This window comes from Anabrus simplex, chromosome 2 (assembly GCF_040414725.1).
Source record: "Anabrus simplex isolate iqAnaSimp1 chromosome 2, ASM4041472v1, whole genome shotgun sequence".
Taxonomy (NCBI): domain Eukaryota; kingdom Metazoa; phylum Arthropoda; class Insecta; order Orthoptera; family Tettigoniidae; genus Anabrus; species Anabrus simplex.
This window is the reverse complement of record NC_090266.1, coordinates 612,166,333-612,182,538: the sequence shown is the minus strand read 5'-3', so window position 1 is coordinate 612,182,538 and position 16,206 is coordinate 612,166,333. Positions and strand designations below refer to the sequence as shown.

The window sequence follows — 16,206 nt, the reverse complement described above, 5'->3', positions numbered from 1 at the left end:
TAGCTTTAGAGAAGTCAGTACAGGAACAAATGCATATTATGGTTAAGTTTATTAACAGTGAGCTTATCTGTGTCAGAGTATGCATGGAGTTTATTGTAGCCAAGAATTTCATTGCAGTGCTCTTCGCTTCTATCTTGTGAACTATGTATGATAGGACTCTTTAAGTGTGGCCACAGAGCACTACGTACGTGATGGTCACTATTTAACAGTAAAATAGTGTACTTTGTTGACTACACGACTGGCCATGCGCTAAGCTTGTTCTGTTTGCTACGTAGCAGTGCTGCGGAGTGTGATTCTTGGCTATATTTGGAAAATGTGCTAACTTTCATTACCATAAAAGTGGAGGAGTATGTGGAGGTTATTTCGGACAAGAACTCTACTCTTCATATTTCCAAGTCTGCAGTGCCACATCCCAGCGGCTGTTTGTGCTTTTTTTTTTCCTGCCTTTTAAACATTACCCTAGTGTTTTTAGCATACACTGTTGTCCTCTACACGTCTTAGTGTTGTGTAGCAGTGTTAGGAGTATAGTCGTCCCTAGTGTTCATTTTCGTATAAAGGACTTCATTGCCAGGGTATTCCTGCTGCACCACACCAATGTTCTAAGTATTTGACTGAGTGAGAACATCAAAAGATTGTGTGCTGAAGGCAGTCAAGAGATGAAGTCTTATTTCGTGGGGTTTTAGTGGACAATTTAGCAATTATGGACCTTGCCAACACTTTCTTAAAATTAAGATTTGCGTTATAACTACCAAAGAAATTGTAGAGTGTCGTTTTCAGAATGACAAATATCACAGATTACTAAGCTGTATTCAGTAAAATAAAAAATAAAATGGTTATCACCCCATTCTACAGTACTCTTGATTTCAAGTTAAGCAATATACAGGGTGAACTTTAATAAAACGGACAAACTGCAGGGACTGATTGCAGACTGGAAATGGAGGAAAAAATGTCCTACAAACATGTGTCCGGAAACGGACTGTGTGCGGTCATCAACAAATAATCCCGAAACACAGTACATAGCTGAATCGCATCCACATCACAGCAGATGTTCAAAGTGGCCTCCATGGGCTGCAATGCACACATTCAGGCGTCATATCATGGATTGCCTCACACTTTTTGCACGTTCCGGCCTCTCGCCGAATAGCGTCACAGGCGTCGTGAACACGCTGTTGGAGGGTCTGCACATCAGGAACTGGTTCAGCATACAGTGCCTTTCAGATGTCCCCAGAGGTAAAAATCCAGGGGCTTTAAGTCCTGTGATCTAGGAGGCCATGCAACAAGGCCTCCAAGTCTTATCCAGCACTTGGGAGATGTTGAGGTGTTGGTGAACTGTAATGCAGAAGTGGGGTGGTGCTCCATGCAGAAACCACATAACCTGTCTTATTGCCAAAGGCGCATTCTCAAGCAATCCAGAGTATTCTGCAGGAAGGCCAAGTATGTTCCTCCATTAAGGCGTCGTGGAATAACTGGTCCAAGTATGTGGTTGCCAAAAATCCCTGCCCGAACATTGATGCTGAACCGATGCTGGTGAGACTCTTCAACCATTCCCCGGGGATTTTCTGTAGCCCACAAATGAAGATTATGCAGATTGACGATGCCATTTCTGGTAAAGATAAAGATGATTGATCACACATATTAGAAAAATATATCTAAATATGCACTAACGTTCAAAATATGCACTTGCATATGCGCATGTGCATTTTAAAAATATCCAGGCCCTATTCATCAGACATGAAGTATTACATGAATTAATTTCAGACTTGTAGTTATTCTCTTGTAGAGTTTATTGCATTGGTAGCCCCAACTGAACAAAATAGCTCACGTGTATACATGCTTCACCACCTACAGCTGCAGCAATGTTGGCCAGGGTCTATTCTTGTCGTATATAATTGTGCAAGACAAGGAACAACTTCCCAGTTGCTAGTTACCTGAAATTAAGCAAATATATGATCATAATTATTAGTTGCTGGCTTAATTTATTAGTAATATGTACTCTACTATATGCATTAAGATTTGTCATGATTTTTGCTTGTAGTGGAAGATTTGAAAGTAGAATGGAAAAAACTGCAGGAAAGTCAAACTATGTTATGAAGAACAAAGTTGTCAGTGTTTAAAAAATGAAATTGTGGAATTGAGGTGCTAATGTCTTTCCTGCTGTCCACTGTTTTAAATGCAATTTCTGAGGTTAGGCTATACGTATTTTGATATGAAATTAAAATTATTATACAGCCTACGTATGCTATGTTTTCCTTCGCAGAACTGAATAGACTTGACACAGTTGAGGGAACTCTGGAACATGAGGGCAGCAAGGGACATGTGATGGGTAGTGTAAATGGTAACAAAGTAAGAGCAGAATCAGTGTTCCAGAACAGATGATTTATGCAAGATGAACAAATGAATAAAAGCACAAACCTGGCAAGCTTTTATTACTATTTCGCTAGGGCATGCAAAAGCACCAAACTCCTTCCTCGTAGTTGCAACTCAAGATAAAGCACAATGTAATGCAGATAGTTTTAAATGCAAGGGGGAATGCTTGGACAAGGAGTCATCGTATTAGTCCCACACCTTCAACTTCATTCTGCCGTACTCCTGCCAGCCATTCTTCATTAGACGTTCACGCTCGCAAAAATGCTAACCGGTAAAATAGAAGTGGAGGAAGTAAACTTTCTTTTTGACAATATTGTTGACAGTCCTGTTTATGCAGCTTTTGATCATGTAGTACAATATACTCTATTAAAATTCAAATAAAATATTACCATCATTATTAACACATGTTGAATTGCCTCAAGCAAACGGCCAGATATCCTTGATAAGGGATAAGAGATTATCAAACTGATTTGTACTCGTTTGGAAATATTCTTTAAGTTTATCATTACGTACCTGCTTTATCAAATGGTGAAATTTGCCAAACTTTGTTCTCTGTTAGTTCATGCCATATCCCTACTTCCTTTCACACTTGCATACAGAAAGTAATAATAGCTCATAGTTGGGAGTCATCACTGCTCACCCATGGCACACAATAAGCAAACATCTCTGCCCAAGACTGAGCAGTCTCGTACAAAACATAGCTTTCTGTTTGACCACGTGGGGTAGCTAACATAGCATAGATCTCGCACGTAGCATGCATAGCGAAGATAGCGTAGCTATGTGTGTGCCCTCCACCTTAAACAATTCCTATTCTAGGTCGTGTAAACTGATAGCTTAGCTTCTTATTCTAGGTCGTGTAAACTGATAGCATAGAGAGTAGAAGGAAGAAGTGTGATCACTCCCCTAGTTCATCTGTTCCTCCGCTAGGCCGCTCTCCCAGCAGTATTTGAGATTGAGCGTACAAGTCAGCATACGAATAAGACAATTATTGCATGCAAAATATTATGCTTTTGCTTACCATTGCAGAAATAGTTCTCATTAGCACTAATGGCATGGATGTTATCCTGTAATTTTTGCATGTGAGCCTCCGAAGGAAGGGGAAGCATGTCATGCCTTAAAGTGTCTATAGCACTTAGTCTCATTTTTAAAATAAATCACCTATCTAAAAGGAATTCATCTCTCGTCACTTTCTTATTTCTTGGCTGACATATTTTTAGCATGGTGTCAATAATCACCTTTTGCTTTCTGCTTAATGTCAGCTCATTTGAATAATTTGGCTGTAATTTGGAATCTCTTTAGTTGTTTTTCTAGCAACAAAATCTTAAAATGAGCTATTTTTAGTTTATTACAGATAGTCATATTACTATTAAATAACACTTGAATGTTTTATTATTCATCCACCTATTCAATACAATACATTATTGATAAACAACTTAACAATAGTGACAACATCCTAACGTTTCTAAATAATTTAGACGAAAATATAAAGTTCACAAAGGAAAACGAAAACAATTCAGTCAATTTTCTAGACATCAAAATCACACGAGTTATGAACAAACTTGATTTCCAAATTTACCGCAAGCCTTCATTTGCTTCCATAATTATAAAAAATGAATCTCTGCACCCAAATTTCCATAAAGAAGCCACTTATTACAGTTTAGTATACAGAGCATTAAAAATCCCTCTTTCACCGAATAATCTAAAAAAAGAATGCGATTTCATAAAAGAAATAGCCAGATTCAACAGGTTCAATCTAGATATGATCAACAAAATCATTAATAAGCTCAGACTAAAATTAACCACTAACCTTTCTCCAATAAAACCCAACAAACCAAAATTTGCAAAATTCACATATACCAACCAAAAAATCCATAAAATCGCCAATCCTTTAAGAAAACGAGGTAAATCGCTTACACAACGCAGAATGAAAATCTAAATTTATTTTTTAATCATAACTCAGTCAATTCAACCAATAATAAATATTCAAGCTCAGGTATATATAGACTCAAATGCTCAGTTTGTAATTTTTCTTACGTTGGTCAAACTGGCCGCTGTTTTTCAACTAGATATGCAGAACATTATAACGCCCAAAAACATTAAATTCTCTGCGATGAGTAACCACATGAAAGAAACAGGTCACAAATTTACTACAATAGATCAGGATTTACAAATTTTAAAAAGAATTGAAAAAGGTAAGCTCATAACAGAATACAAAAACTTATACATCTTCTTAGATAAACACTTTAACAAAGACAAGAACTTAAACGACGTAATTGATAACACAAGTCTTCTTTATAAACAGATTTCAATTCTATGATAAGAACCATTCCTTCTGAATAAGTTTTGCAAAATATGTAGCACCAAATCAGTAAACACGCCCACCAATCCAACACACACACCGCCCCCGACAACTCCTCACGCAGCGAATGGACCCTCAGCCACGCCTTCTCAAGCTCACCCCCCTCCACCAAGACCTCACAAATACAACACACGTAAGAGCTCGGCGACTGCCGGTTACTCTAAAACCCTCAACGTAAGCTAACATCTCAGCGGTCGAAGGGGTGTCAACACTTCATTTAAATTCCACTATTGAGCTCCTTAATTCCAATTGTTATTCATTAAATTTTCAAATTAACTCTTTAATTACAGAACTCATATCTTTGGCTAACCACCGAATGACGACGTTCCCTTCCAACTAATAAGCTCACCTCAACACGCCCAACAGCATAGAGCCATGCCCATTACAAACTCTTACCACATCAAAGATGATGGTCTAATGACGCTTACAAAGACTTCAATATAGCCTACAGCACGAACATTTCCAACTATTATCTCAAAAGGAACCAGCCCGTATGAAAATTCTCCAATATTTATAAGCAAATAAATGAAAATATTTTATAACTTCAAGAACCAACGACCATTACCATTGCTCAACTTTCCATAAGTTTTTAACAATACGCCATCTGACAACTAAATGGAATGTGTTTTCTGATTTTTATCTCTATTGTAATATATTTTAATATGTCATAAAATCAAATAATTTTCATGTTTTTAGACTCCAATATCACATATCGATGGCCTAGACTGAATACCTCGTATCTCAAAAAGTTCTTCCTATCCATTATTTCCCTTAAGACTGGTCACGCCTCCCAGCCACATTTGGTTATGCAGTCCATCAGAACAATGTTCGTTGGGTTTATTTTCCTATGATGATGCGTAAAGTAAAATGAACCTTATAAAAATTATACTCTAGGACTTAGTAAATAAGTCACGCAGACATACTTTCCTATAGTACGGTACGGTAAGGTTCATTTTCCTTCACACGTCAGCATAGGAATAAAGAACACAACGAACGTTGTTCTGATGGACTGCATATTCATGCTTGGCTGGGAGGCGTAACCAGTCTTAAGGGAAATAATGGATAAGAACAACTTGGTGAGATACGAGGTTTTCATTCTAGGCCATCGATATATTGCCAAATAACAGCATACTACATTTTACATTGTAAGTGTTTAACAATCTCCAATACATTTTAAACGACATAGTTTTTAACAGCATTCATAAATTATTTCCAATCGGGTACCTGGTGAAAAATGTGGCTGATGCCTACTATTGATAAGCGAAATAAAGCGAAATAATGCATTGTATTGAATAGGTGGATGAATAATAAAACATTCAAGTGTTATTTAATACAAATATTTTCAATACGGACCCAAAAATGAATTTTATCACATGTAATAGTCATTACGTCCCTGTCTCTTTAATTTGTTTCTAAGTGAACTTATTGTCTTTTTAGCTATGTACGAACCTACTTCATTTCTTTTAGCTCACTCAGAAAAAAGCATTGAAATCTAATTCATGGTGAGGCCTGCGTGATTTTTCTTGAACCTTCCTCAGTCTTAATTGTTTCATGAGATATTGTGGCAAATTGGGAATATGAGCGACAGCGCCAGTTTTCAGTTTCCATCTCTAGGAATTTTTACCTGTTCGCCTTGTATTACAAATGAATCTGATTTAACAATAAATTCATCAGAAAAATGTGAATCGCACACATAACACTTATCAGAAAGCTTTTAGTCCTTTCTGGGAATCTCCTTTTCCCATTTTGAAAATTCTTCTTTATTTTTAGGTGGTTTGAAGTGTTTTCGACCCATGTGGATCTTTTGCCCCTACTGGCACCATATTGTATGAACCTCCGTGTAATTGGAGTGGCGGTAGTGTGGAATGTTGTGTGTGAGGAAAGGAAGATTAAGGACGTCGCACACACCCAGTCCCCAGGCCAGGGATAGCAATCATTACAATTAAAAACCCCTGACCCAGCCGGGAATCAAACTCGGGGCCCCCTCGGTGACAGGCAGCCGCGTTGCCCCCTACACCGCGGGGCCAGATTGAAGAAGTGTTTACCTTTCGTAGTTTTGTAGCCAGACTTACATCGTGGAACTAAGCAAGTAGGCATTTTTCCCTCGTCGGTATTTTTGAGTTTAACCTTTTGAACTCCATTACCCTTAGCGTATGCTTCCTGCTCCACTCCTAATTAATTTCTGCACTGTGGGTATGGAGGAGTATCACCACCTCCGGTTTCATTCACTATCACTTTGTTCACTTTCACTTACATTATTCAGTAATAAAGTTGGTTGTTGGTTCATCATAGTCACTATCGCTGTCCACTAACTGTTCTGAAATATCCAGTTCCGTGAGTGAAGGCGAAGCAGAAGCCATGTTTACATTCAAACATCTGTGATCTTGTATAAACATTCGAGAATAACAGAGCTTAAAAAAGTTACCACAATTCCCACAAATTATTACAAATTGGAAAACTTGTTCTCTCAGAACACAGCAGTCATAAAAGCGCTGAAAGTAAGAGATATTTGCATGTCGAGTGGAGCTCGACATCGGAGCGCAAGTCTAATATTTTAATGTCGAACCGCACTTGACATAGGAGTGCAAAAGGTTAATAAACTCGGCACTATATTTACACTAAATAAAAGAATACCATTACCAAATCACACGCTCTTCACTTTCACTGAACAATAATGCACGGCAATGAAGTTTTTACCTTCACGGAACAACACTGTCCAACATAACCATATTAAAACTACAGATAGCAACGGTGCTGCCCCTAGCGGCAGATTCATTACAGTCCCTGTATTAGCCAACAGGGAACAACTTAAGAGCTCACACTTTCTCTTCCACTTGTTATGCTGATAGTTTAGTTCCACAGACTTTCTTGCAGTGATGTGGCCAACCTGCTGCTATTCTTTTGAGACATCGTGATACCTACCAAATTTATGCTTGTTTATAATCCTCATAAGATAACTAATCTGATGTTTGTGTAGGGAAATTGTGGTTGTGAACTCAAGTCATTGACTGAGGTACTGAGTTTCTAATTGAATGAAACTGAATTGTTAATTTCTTGCGTGTACAGGTCTAAGATTGAGGAACATTTGGCAGATTGGTGTAATTTCATTTGCGCTTGAAAGATTGATATACAGTGAAACCTCAGAATGTGAGTAACTTGGTCTAAGAGTGTTTTGCAAGACGAGCAGTCATTTTAATTAAATTGTAACTTGATAAGCGAGTGAGGTTATGCAATAAGAGCGTCATGTATGCCTTTGTTTTCCCCTCTCCTTTGCCTCTCTTTCCTGGGAGTGTGTACTAATCTCCCGCGCTGGACTTCAGTTGGCATGCCTCGCTTGCATAGTCAACTCCGTACGAATGTACATGTTTTGCTTCTTTCATTAGTGTTATAACTGTACTGCAACGATGGGCCCAGTGAATGAAAAGGAATTTGGTCGGAAGGAAACGATTACAATGGAAGTCAATCAGGAAATGGTCGAAAAGCACGAACAGGGCACGAGTTGCTGATATCGTGAGATTTTATAACAAGTATGTCAACGACTTGCACAATATTAAAGAAGAAATAAAACGGATAAGTGCAGCAAAAGGAGTCCCAAGAGTATCAAAAGAAACAGCCCGTGTTCTGGAAGATGTACAAAAGTTTCTTCTCGTTTGGGTAAATAAGCAACTAACAGGCGATACTGTGACAGAGAATTTAATCTGCGGGAAGGCATAGACGTACGCAGACTTCACAAGTTACAATGTAGTACATCAACAGAAATTGAAGAAAGCTTCAAGGCCAGCAGGGGATGGTTTGATAACTTTAAGAGAAGTGGCATCCATAGTGTTGAGGCACAGGGAGGCTTCCAGTTCAGATGCAAAGGCAGCTGAAGCATTCACTGCAGAGTTAGTGTTACCTGCTATGAAACGGGACTTTTTTGGAAAAAGATGCTGAAAAGGACCTGCGTCACAGCATTCACTGTACAGTCCCAAGCCCATGAAAGACCGTTCAACCCTGTTTTTGTGTGCTAATGCGGGTGGGGGTTTAAAAGTAAAGCCCCCTGCTTGTGTATCAGTCAGAGATTCCACGAGGTCTTTGGTCCTGTACTGAAGAAATACCTTTCAGAAAATAATCTTGCCGCTCAGTCTTGCTGGTCATGGACAATGCTCCTGCTCATCCTCCAGGCCTTGAGGGTGACTTAGGAGGAATTAGTGTTCATTAAGGTTAAGTTTCTTCATCCCAACACTACTCCAGCCTATGGATCAGCAAGTCATTTCAATCTTCAAGAAGCTATACACCAGAGCACTATTTCGGTGATGCTTCAAAGTGACCGAAGGAACAAACCTTAGCCTCAGAGTTTTGGAGAAATTTAAGATCGATAAAGTCTGGAATGGATTCACCAAGAGAGCTCTCACCTCCACTTGGGGAAAGCTGTGGCCTGACTGTTCTTGGACGTGGCTTTAAGGTGAATCTTGGTGATGATAAGCCGATTGTTGATGAAATTGTCCTTAGGGAAGACGGAGGTGAACAACGTAGACATTAAAGAACTAGTGGAAGAACATAGCCAGAAACGACCACAAACGAACTGATGGACCTGCATCGCGAACTGCAGGAAGAGGTTATGGAGCTCTCGTCTGGGTAAGAGGAGGAAAAGTCAGTGGAATCTCATCACTTCAACTGAGATTTGGAAAAAAGCACAAAATGTGGAAATGGTGAAAAATTTTGTAGAAAACCACCCGAAGAAGGTTGTAGCATTGCGAGCGATGAATCTGTTGCACTATGCAGTGTCACATTTTCGTGAAATCCTCAGAGGCAAAAGCAACAGTTATTGGACAGGTTCCTTGTTAAAGTTTCATAAGAAAACTATTCCAGTGAGCTTGTCAGAATTGTGATTTTTGCTTACTTTCCCCTGATTTGTAATTGGGTAGTTTTGCCTGTGTATTGTATAGTGTGTGTTGTCTGTTATTAGCTGTATAGACATGCGTGAAATACCTGGCAAACAAAACAGGATGAATTTGTTATATTTTGAAGAAAGGCTAAATTTTAATTCTTTATACTGAAAGTTCAAAATTCGTTACAATGAAATATTTTAACACATGTTAAATAAGGAAAAGGGAAGGGGCCTAAAAATAATTTTGCTATTCTGAACATTTTGTTAAACTGGCATTCGTTAAGACATTTTACTGTATCTGTGGTTGCTAAGAGTATTACAGGTAGTATTGTTAATAGAGATTTTAATAAGAATGTTGGGGGCTGTTATGTTGATTATTTGTTAATTGGAGTGGCTTTCCTTACTCTGTTGGAGCAAACGGTTTTAGGTTAGCATAATCATTAGTCTTTTAATTGAAGGCTGGAATGAATGGTTTGACAAAACATTAACTGTCTCCATGTAATGAATAGAATTTAACTTTTGAGTCAAAAGGCTTAAATGAATGAGTTGAAGATTACGGTTCACTGGCTATAACAATAGACAATTCCTTATTCTTCGGTGGTTTCCTGTAACTTCCTTCATATCCTTTTTTTTGCTCAACTGCCAGGAAGAGCTTGGTCCAGGAAATATTAAATCAGGAATAGAAGTGCAAGTTTGGAATTGACTGCAGATAACATTGTTTTCAGGGAAAAAACTATGTAGTTTTCTGCTAAACAAAAGGAATAACTAGCCCAAAATATGAGAATTTTATGGTTCATTCCACGTTAAGAAAACTGTATTGCTCTTATAACAGGGTTGCCATATATTTTTACCTGTCTGTTATTGGTGGATCAAAGCAGGTTTTGATACTGTTATGTGAATCTTGTATTTTGAGAATTTAATCTATGTAATTTGATTAGATTTTTTTGTTTTCTTTAGTAAATGTCCAATAACGTAACTAATTTTCAGGTGAGAATACCGTACGGACCATTGCTATGGATGGAACAGAAGGGTTAGTTCGTGGCCAACAAGTGATGGATTCAGGATTTCCGATCAGAATCCCTGTTGGAGTAGAAACTCTGGGAAGAATCATCAATGTTATTGGTTAGTATTTCCTTTTACTCTCATTGTGATCCACATCTTTTCCTTGGGAATTTTTCATGTAAGTGGCAGTTGACAGGATCAGGTTGAAAGGAAACTATTTGTGGTTTATTTTGCTTGTATTCTGCCAGACAGGTTGCTGCACAACTTTCATGTATTTTTTGGATTTAAGGTTGAAGTAGTACCACATCCCTTGTTCTATAGACTTTTGAGCATTCTACCTGTCAGTTTATTGTATTTGGATTGTTACAGTATAAAGAAAACTCTGAAATCCTCAATTTTAAATTTCATTTTCACTGAAATGTTATAGGTGAACCTATTGATGAGAGAGGCCCCATCAACACCACTAAGTTGGCAGCCATCCATGCTGATGCACCTGAATTTGTGGATATGAGTGTCGAGCAGGAAATCCTTGTAACTGGCATCAAGGTCGTAGATCTCCTTGCTCCCTATGCCAAAGGAGGAAAAATTGGTGAGTAACATGAACTGAATATGTAACTTATCTTAAATTATCTAGGCATTTTGAGAAAGTGTTGGTGGTGTGGGCATAATCAATTCTCTGCTCTAGCAAGCCGGGTGGAGGTCTTAAGAGCCTCTTAAAGTTTGTCCTGTCCATCCACAACTGAAATTTGCTTTTTTCCAACCAACATTCCTTTCATAGTATATTCTCTTTGGGTCCTCATTGGAGCAATACTTCTCATGTTCAATACCTTGTAATCTGCTTAATTTGAATGTTTCCAACACACTTGTCCAGCCCAAATTACCACATTTTTTGTTCCTTGTTTTCTCTCCTTGTCTTTTGGTGAAGAACAAAGGAACTTAATTTCAGTGGTTTGTAGAGACTTTTTGCAGGTATAGGAAATGTTGCTGCTTTCAGTCTGTATGTTAGAATTGGTAAAAGTTATATTTTGTACAGGTGTGAGCTTGAAAGTTTGGGGAAATGAGTCATCCCAAAAGTAGTTGATGTATGGAATGGTAAAATTTTGATGCAGCTTGGTTCATGGTATTGTCAGAACAAAGCTCCCTAAGTATTTGAAGTTATCTTACTTTTTCATTTTGCACGTGCAGCTGGACTGCTCCAGGATTTTGACCAGTCACTGAACCATTGGTTTTAGTTCGGCTGATGATCAAATTTTTCTTGCCAAAGATCTAGTTTAGCTTGAGCTTCTGCTTTGTCTCACTCCATAGCATAACATAATCAGCAAATGAGTGAATTTGTTGTCTGGTTCATTTTCACTGCTTTTATAACCTTGTCCATTATAGTAATGAAGACACATATCCGTAGACTACTTCCTTGGTTTCAAAACGTGACCTGCCTCCTTGATTTCAGTTGTTGGTAATGTCCGCTCCATTTTGCACAGTTAGGTAGTTCCCACCATAGTGCGTACACTTTCTACATCGCTGTTTCTCCAGTTCATCACATCAACACAATTCTTAATTCGAGCATCGGGAATTTTTTCAGTTGCCATATTACTAATCGTTCCCATGTTTACTTGAAATTCAATCTTTTTTTACATATTTGTATCTTTCCACAATGGGCATTTATATCGTTACCAATGAACTATTCTCATATTGGATGCAGGACCTTTTAAACAATGACTGCATGTTCTTCAGCATCAGTAACACATACCAAGTGATATTGTTTTGAAGACGAGTGCCTTCATGCATACATTTCACGTGACTAATTTTATCATTTTTGATGGACCTAGTTATCATGATGCAAAATTCTTTCAAGACTATTTTTCATAACTCTTTCTTTGCAGCGTTTGTACCTTTTCACAATTTTATTGGTTTTTAATTTTGTCTGACGAAGGCCTAATGATTGCCAAAATGTGTACAAGTTTTCATTGCAATTTTCTAAAGTTTAAAAAGGTTTAATTTGTATCAACCAAGGTTGTCTTTTTTTCCCTATCCATGACAGGCTATCACAAGGCACACATGCACCACATTACTAAACTTCTCAATTTTATGTTCCTAATGTTTACGTAGGCTCTTGTGACAAATATTCTCTACCGTCCATATCATTCAAACACAGAATAAATTTCTAACTTCTGACTGGAATGCAAATAAGCATTGGGTTATTCTGCAATCTTAACTGCTTACCGGTAAGCAAAACTGAACTTTCCTGAGGCTAATGACTTAATTCTCCAAGGTGCAACTTAGTGTGAAGTTCAAGAATTCAAGGCCATTTCACATTATCGCACAACTTTCCCCAACCTGCCTCCCGTACCAAGGGCCATTATCTTGGTTGGAAATCCCATTCCATTCGCAAGGGGTGACGAACCTTTTCTGGGCTGGGGAAAATTTCAGCGTACTAAGCGGTCGTACCAATAAACTGGCTATTTTTATATACAGTGAAACTCTGTTAAGAAGTTTTTCAAGGCACCACAAAAAAAAACTTAAGCAGGAAACTTCCTAAAAGGGGTAATGCCCGAAAACTTATTCTGTACTTTGACATACATGTGAAACACACAGCCAACAGATTTCCTTGTTTGTGAACAATACCGAAATGGGCTGATATATGAGCTGCTAAAAGAAAGCCACAATATACAGTGTTAGATTATCATGACATGTATTTTTAGAGATAAAGTAAAATACTGTAATTGAACATACTGTATTATAAAAATTCTTGATAAGAGAAAGGAACATATTACATAAAACCTTGCACAAGAGATTAAATAAATACTAAGGACATTAAAATGGTAGATGGTGACCGTACATTATGTAAATTCCATACTACATTGACATTAAATACATTTCCAAACACAAAAATCTAGGCTCCTACTTGGAAAAGAAATTGTCCAGGGTTGATTGTTTTTAGGTTTTTACTGCTTTCTTGAACTATAAACCACCGAGCTGGATAGCTGCAGTCGCTTATGTGTGGCCAGTATTCAGTATTCGGGAGATAGTGGTTTCGAACCCCATTGTCGGCAGCCCTGAAGATGGTTTCCCATTTTCACGCAAGGCAAATGCTGGGGCTGTACCTTAAGGCCACGGCCGCTTCCTTCCCATTCCTAGCCCTTTCCTGCCTCATCGTCGCCGTAAGACCTACCTGTGTCGGTGCGACGTAAAGCAACTTGGAAAAAAAAACAACTATAAAACCTCCCAAGTTGCCTTCCATGTGTTCTGAGGCACACTGACTGAACCTTCCATAAACTGCCTCAGTTTTTCACACCCCCCAGACATCATGTTAATGGCAGCAGACGGGACATCGGCAACTTATTCTTTGAGATTCTTAGAACCTATTCATGGGCCTATATCGCCCCTGCATTCCTACTAGTTGTCACGACCATGGGCGTAGTTTCTGGCTGTTTCACAAGTACCGCATGGACAAGCCGATATCGAGTTAATTTTCCTGCTTTAATCCTCTTAATGCTAAAGGTAATGAAGAAAGGAAAAGCAAGTTCGAAGTTGCAAAAATTAGTGCATGGGAAAGTATTGGGGTATTACGTGCGAGTGATAAAGACGCAGTAGCAACACTAGCACATCTAAACGTAAACAGTTGCTTTACCCGCGAGAATTTTATTTCATGTCTCCTCATCCTTGTGCTACGTTCTAATAATGCGATGCAATGATTACGAGTGACACGATAATACAATGTTTAGCTCGTATAAAGGTAAAAATAAAAATAAGTTTCAATTTTATGCCAACACGTATCGCAATGCCTCTTAAGTGTGTATATCAGGCCCCCTCTCACCAACACCCAGCTGGTTATCAACATTCGTTCAACTTCGTAGACGATCGGGATCTTTCGGCCGGCTGTTTGGCGGCATAATATGTATCAGCTGGCAAGTTGGCTGCATTCTCTTTGGTCGGCTGTTTCCTGCATAGTCGGGATGTTTCTTTGTTTCATAATAGTTTATTCACCTAACTAATAATGGACACGGAAAATATTATCAGTTTAGTTCCAAAACGTAATTTCCTCTACGACAAGACCCATAAGCATTACTGCAAAACAACGTAAGAGACAATGTCTGGAAGGAAATAAGCAAGAGAATGTAAACCAAACAAGTTAGAATTTTGTGGTAGATTAGGCCTATACGGTACTTTATTTCGCAATTATTGTTGACCTTATTTCAAATCATATATTGGAGTCCATACGATATGTCAGTACGATAATTGACATGGATTGGAATGTACAGTATTTACCGTGAACAATTTTGTAAGTGGCATTCCCTACGGTTGTCGTTCATGTATTCCTAACAAACAGTACGGTAATGCATAAGAAGCTGCTGTGTTGTGGATAAATACATTTTTCGGTTTTCAATTAATGTTGATGCCACCTCGATTAATGACTTCACCCTGTCGCGGCACGCAGCTTACTGCATTAATGTTTTATCAAAGCATCCATTACGTGCTTTGTGTTTACTGCGTAGAGCCCAATTGGATTCTATTCTGCTTGATGTAAACGGTGGAGCGGAAATTACGACTGAGGGTTCGATTCGATTCCACAAGGTGAGTGAGCATCTGGTGGTGGTGTTGTCACAGCGTGGAGTCATATGGCCTTGGCAAGCCCGGAGAGGCTCCATGACAGGCGCAAACGGTCTAACACAGGGTTCAACTTGCACGGGGACTGGAGGGTTCTAACCATAAGCTGCTTTGAGCAGACGTTTTCTATCTCAAGGGGCTCTAAAATTTGAAGTGTTTAACCGGGAAATATATTTACAACAGAACACTTTAAGCGGGATAAATATGCATATATCTTAATGCAACTGATCAAGGGACCAAGAATATCACACTTCTTAGGCGGGAAAACTTCTTATGCGGGAACTTCCTAACCGAGTTGCACTGTAGATTCGATATAGTGGGAATCAGGGCGTAAAATTCAGGTGCTAAGCAAGATAGTCTTAATGAGGAAAACCACACTGTAATTTTGTTCGAATAAACGGCAAGAGTCGGTTATCTTGTATACCCTTTAATATAAATGTATACTAGTGTATAATCTTGTAAACAAATTTGTTATACCTTAGACAATTAACACTTTTTTGTATAAATTATCAGTAATGGAACATTTTGCTGGTCGAAATAAAAAAACTACCAGTTCATGATACCGTATAATCCCGAATACCACACACAAACGAATAAGACCCGCACCCTAAATGTGAGGCGGCAAATTACAGAAAAAAATAAAATGGAATAACTTATATATCTAATTTTCTGCAAATATACCACAAATATAAATTCAAACAGCTTACAATTAATAAAATCACAAAAATAAAAAAAATCGGTCCAATACTCAGATCACAGTTGTCATCTGAAGGTTCACTATAGGAACTTTCGTCGCTGGCATCTTTCCACATAGTCGTCCTCACTACCGTCCACTGAATTTGAAATTCCACATATCTTAAAGCTTTTGGACACTACATCGTTGGGAATGCAGTCTTGATCCAGCTGCATACTAGTCCCACGTCAGGCCTCTTCACTCACCCAGTTGGTGTTAACGCATGATCACCATCAGACATCCATTCGATGTACAACTGTTTCATTGTAG

General features: G+C 38.4%; 1 protein-coding gene across 1 annotated transcript in view; it reads left to right on the top strand.

The window, feature by feature from the left end:
* Positions 1-16,206, top strand: part of LOC136864259 (ATP synthase subunit beta, mitochondrial) — a 68,797-nt gene that overhangs the window by 23,798 nt on the left and 28,793 nt on the right. The window contains exons 3-4 of the mRNA XM_067141009.2: positions 10,584-10,718; positions 11,026-11,187. Coding sequence (XP_066997110.2) covers positions 10,584-10,718; positions 11,026-11,187 — 297 coding nt within the window. The remainder of the gene's footprint in view (positions 1-10,583; positions 10,719-11,025; positions 11,188-16,206) is intronic.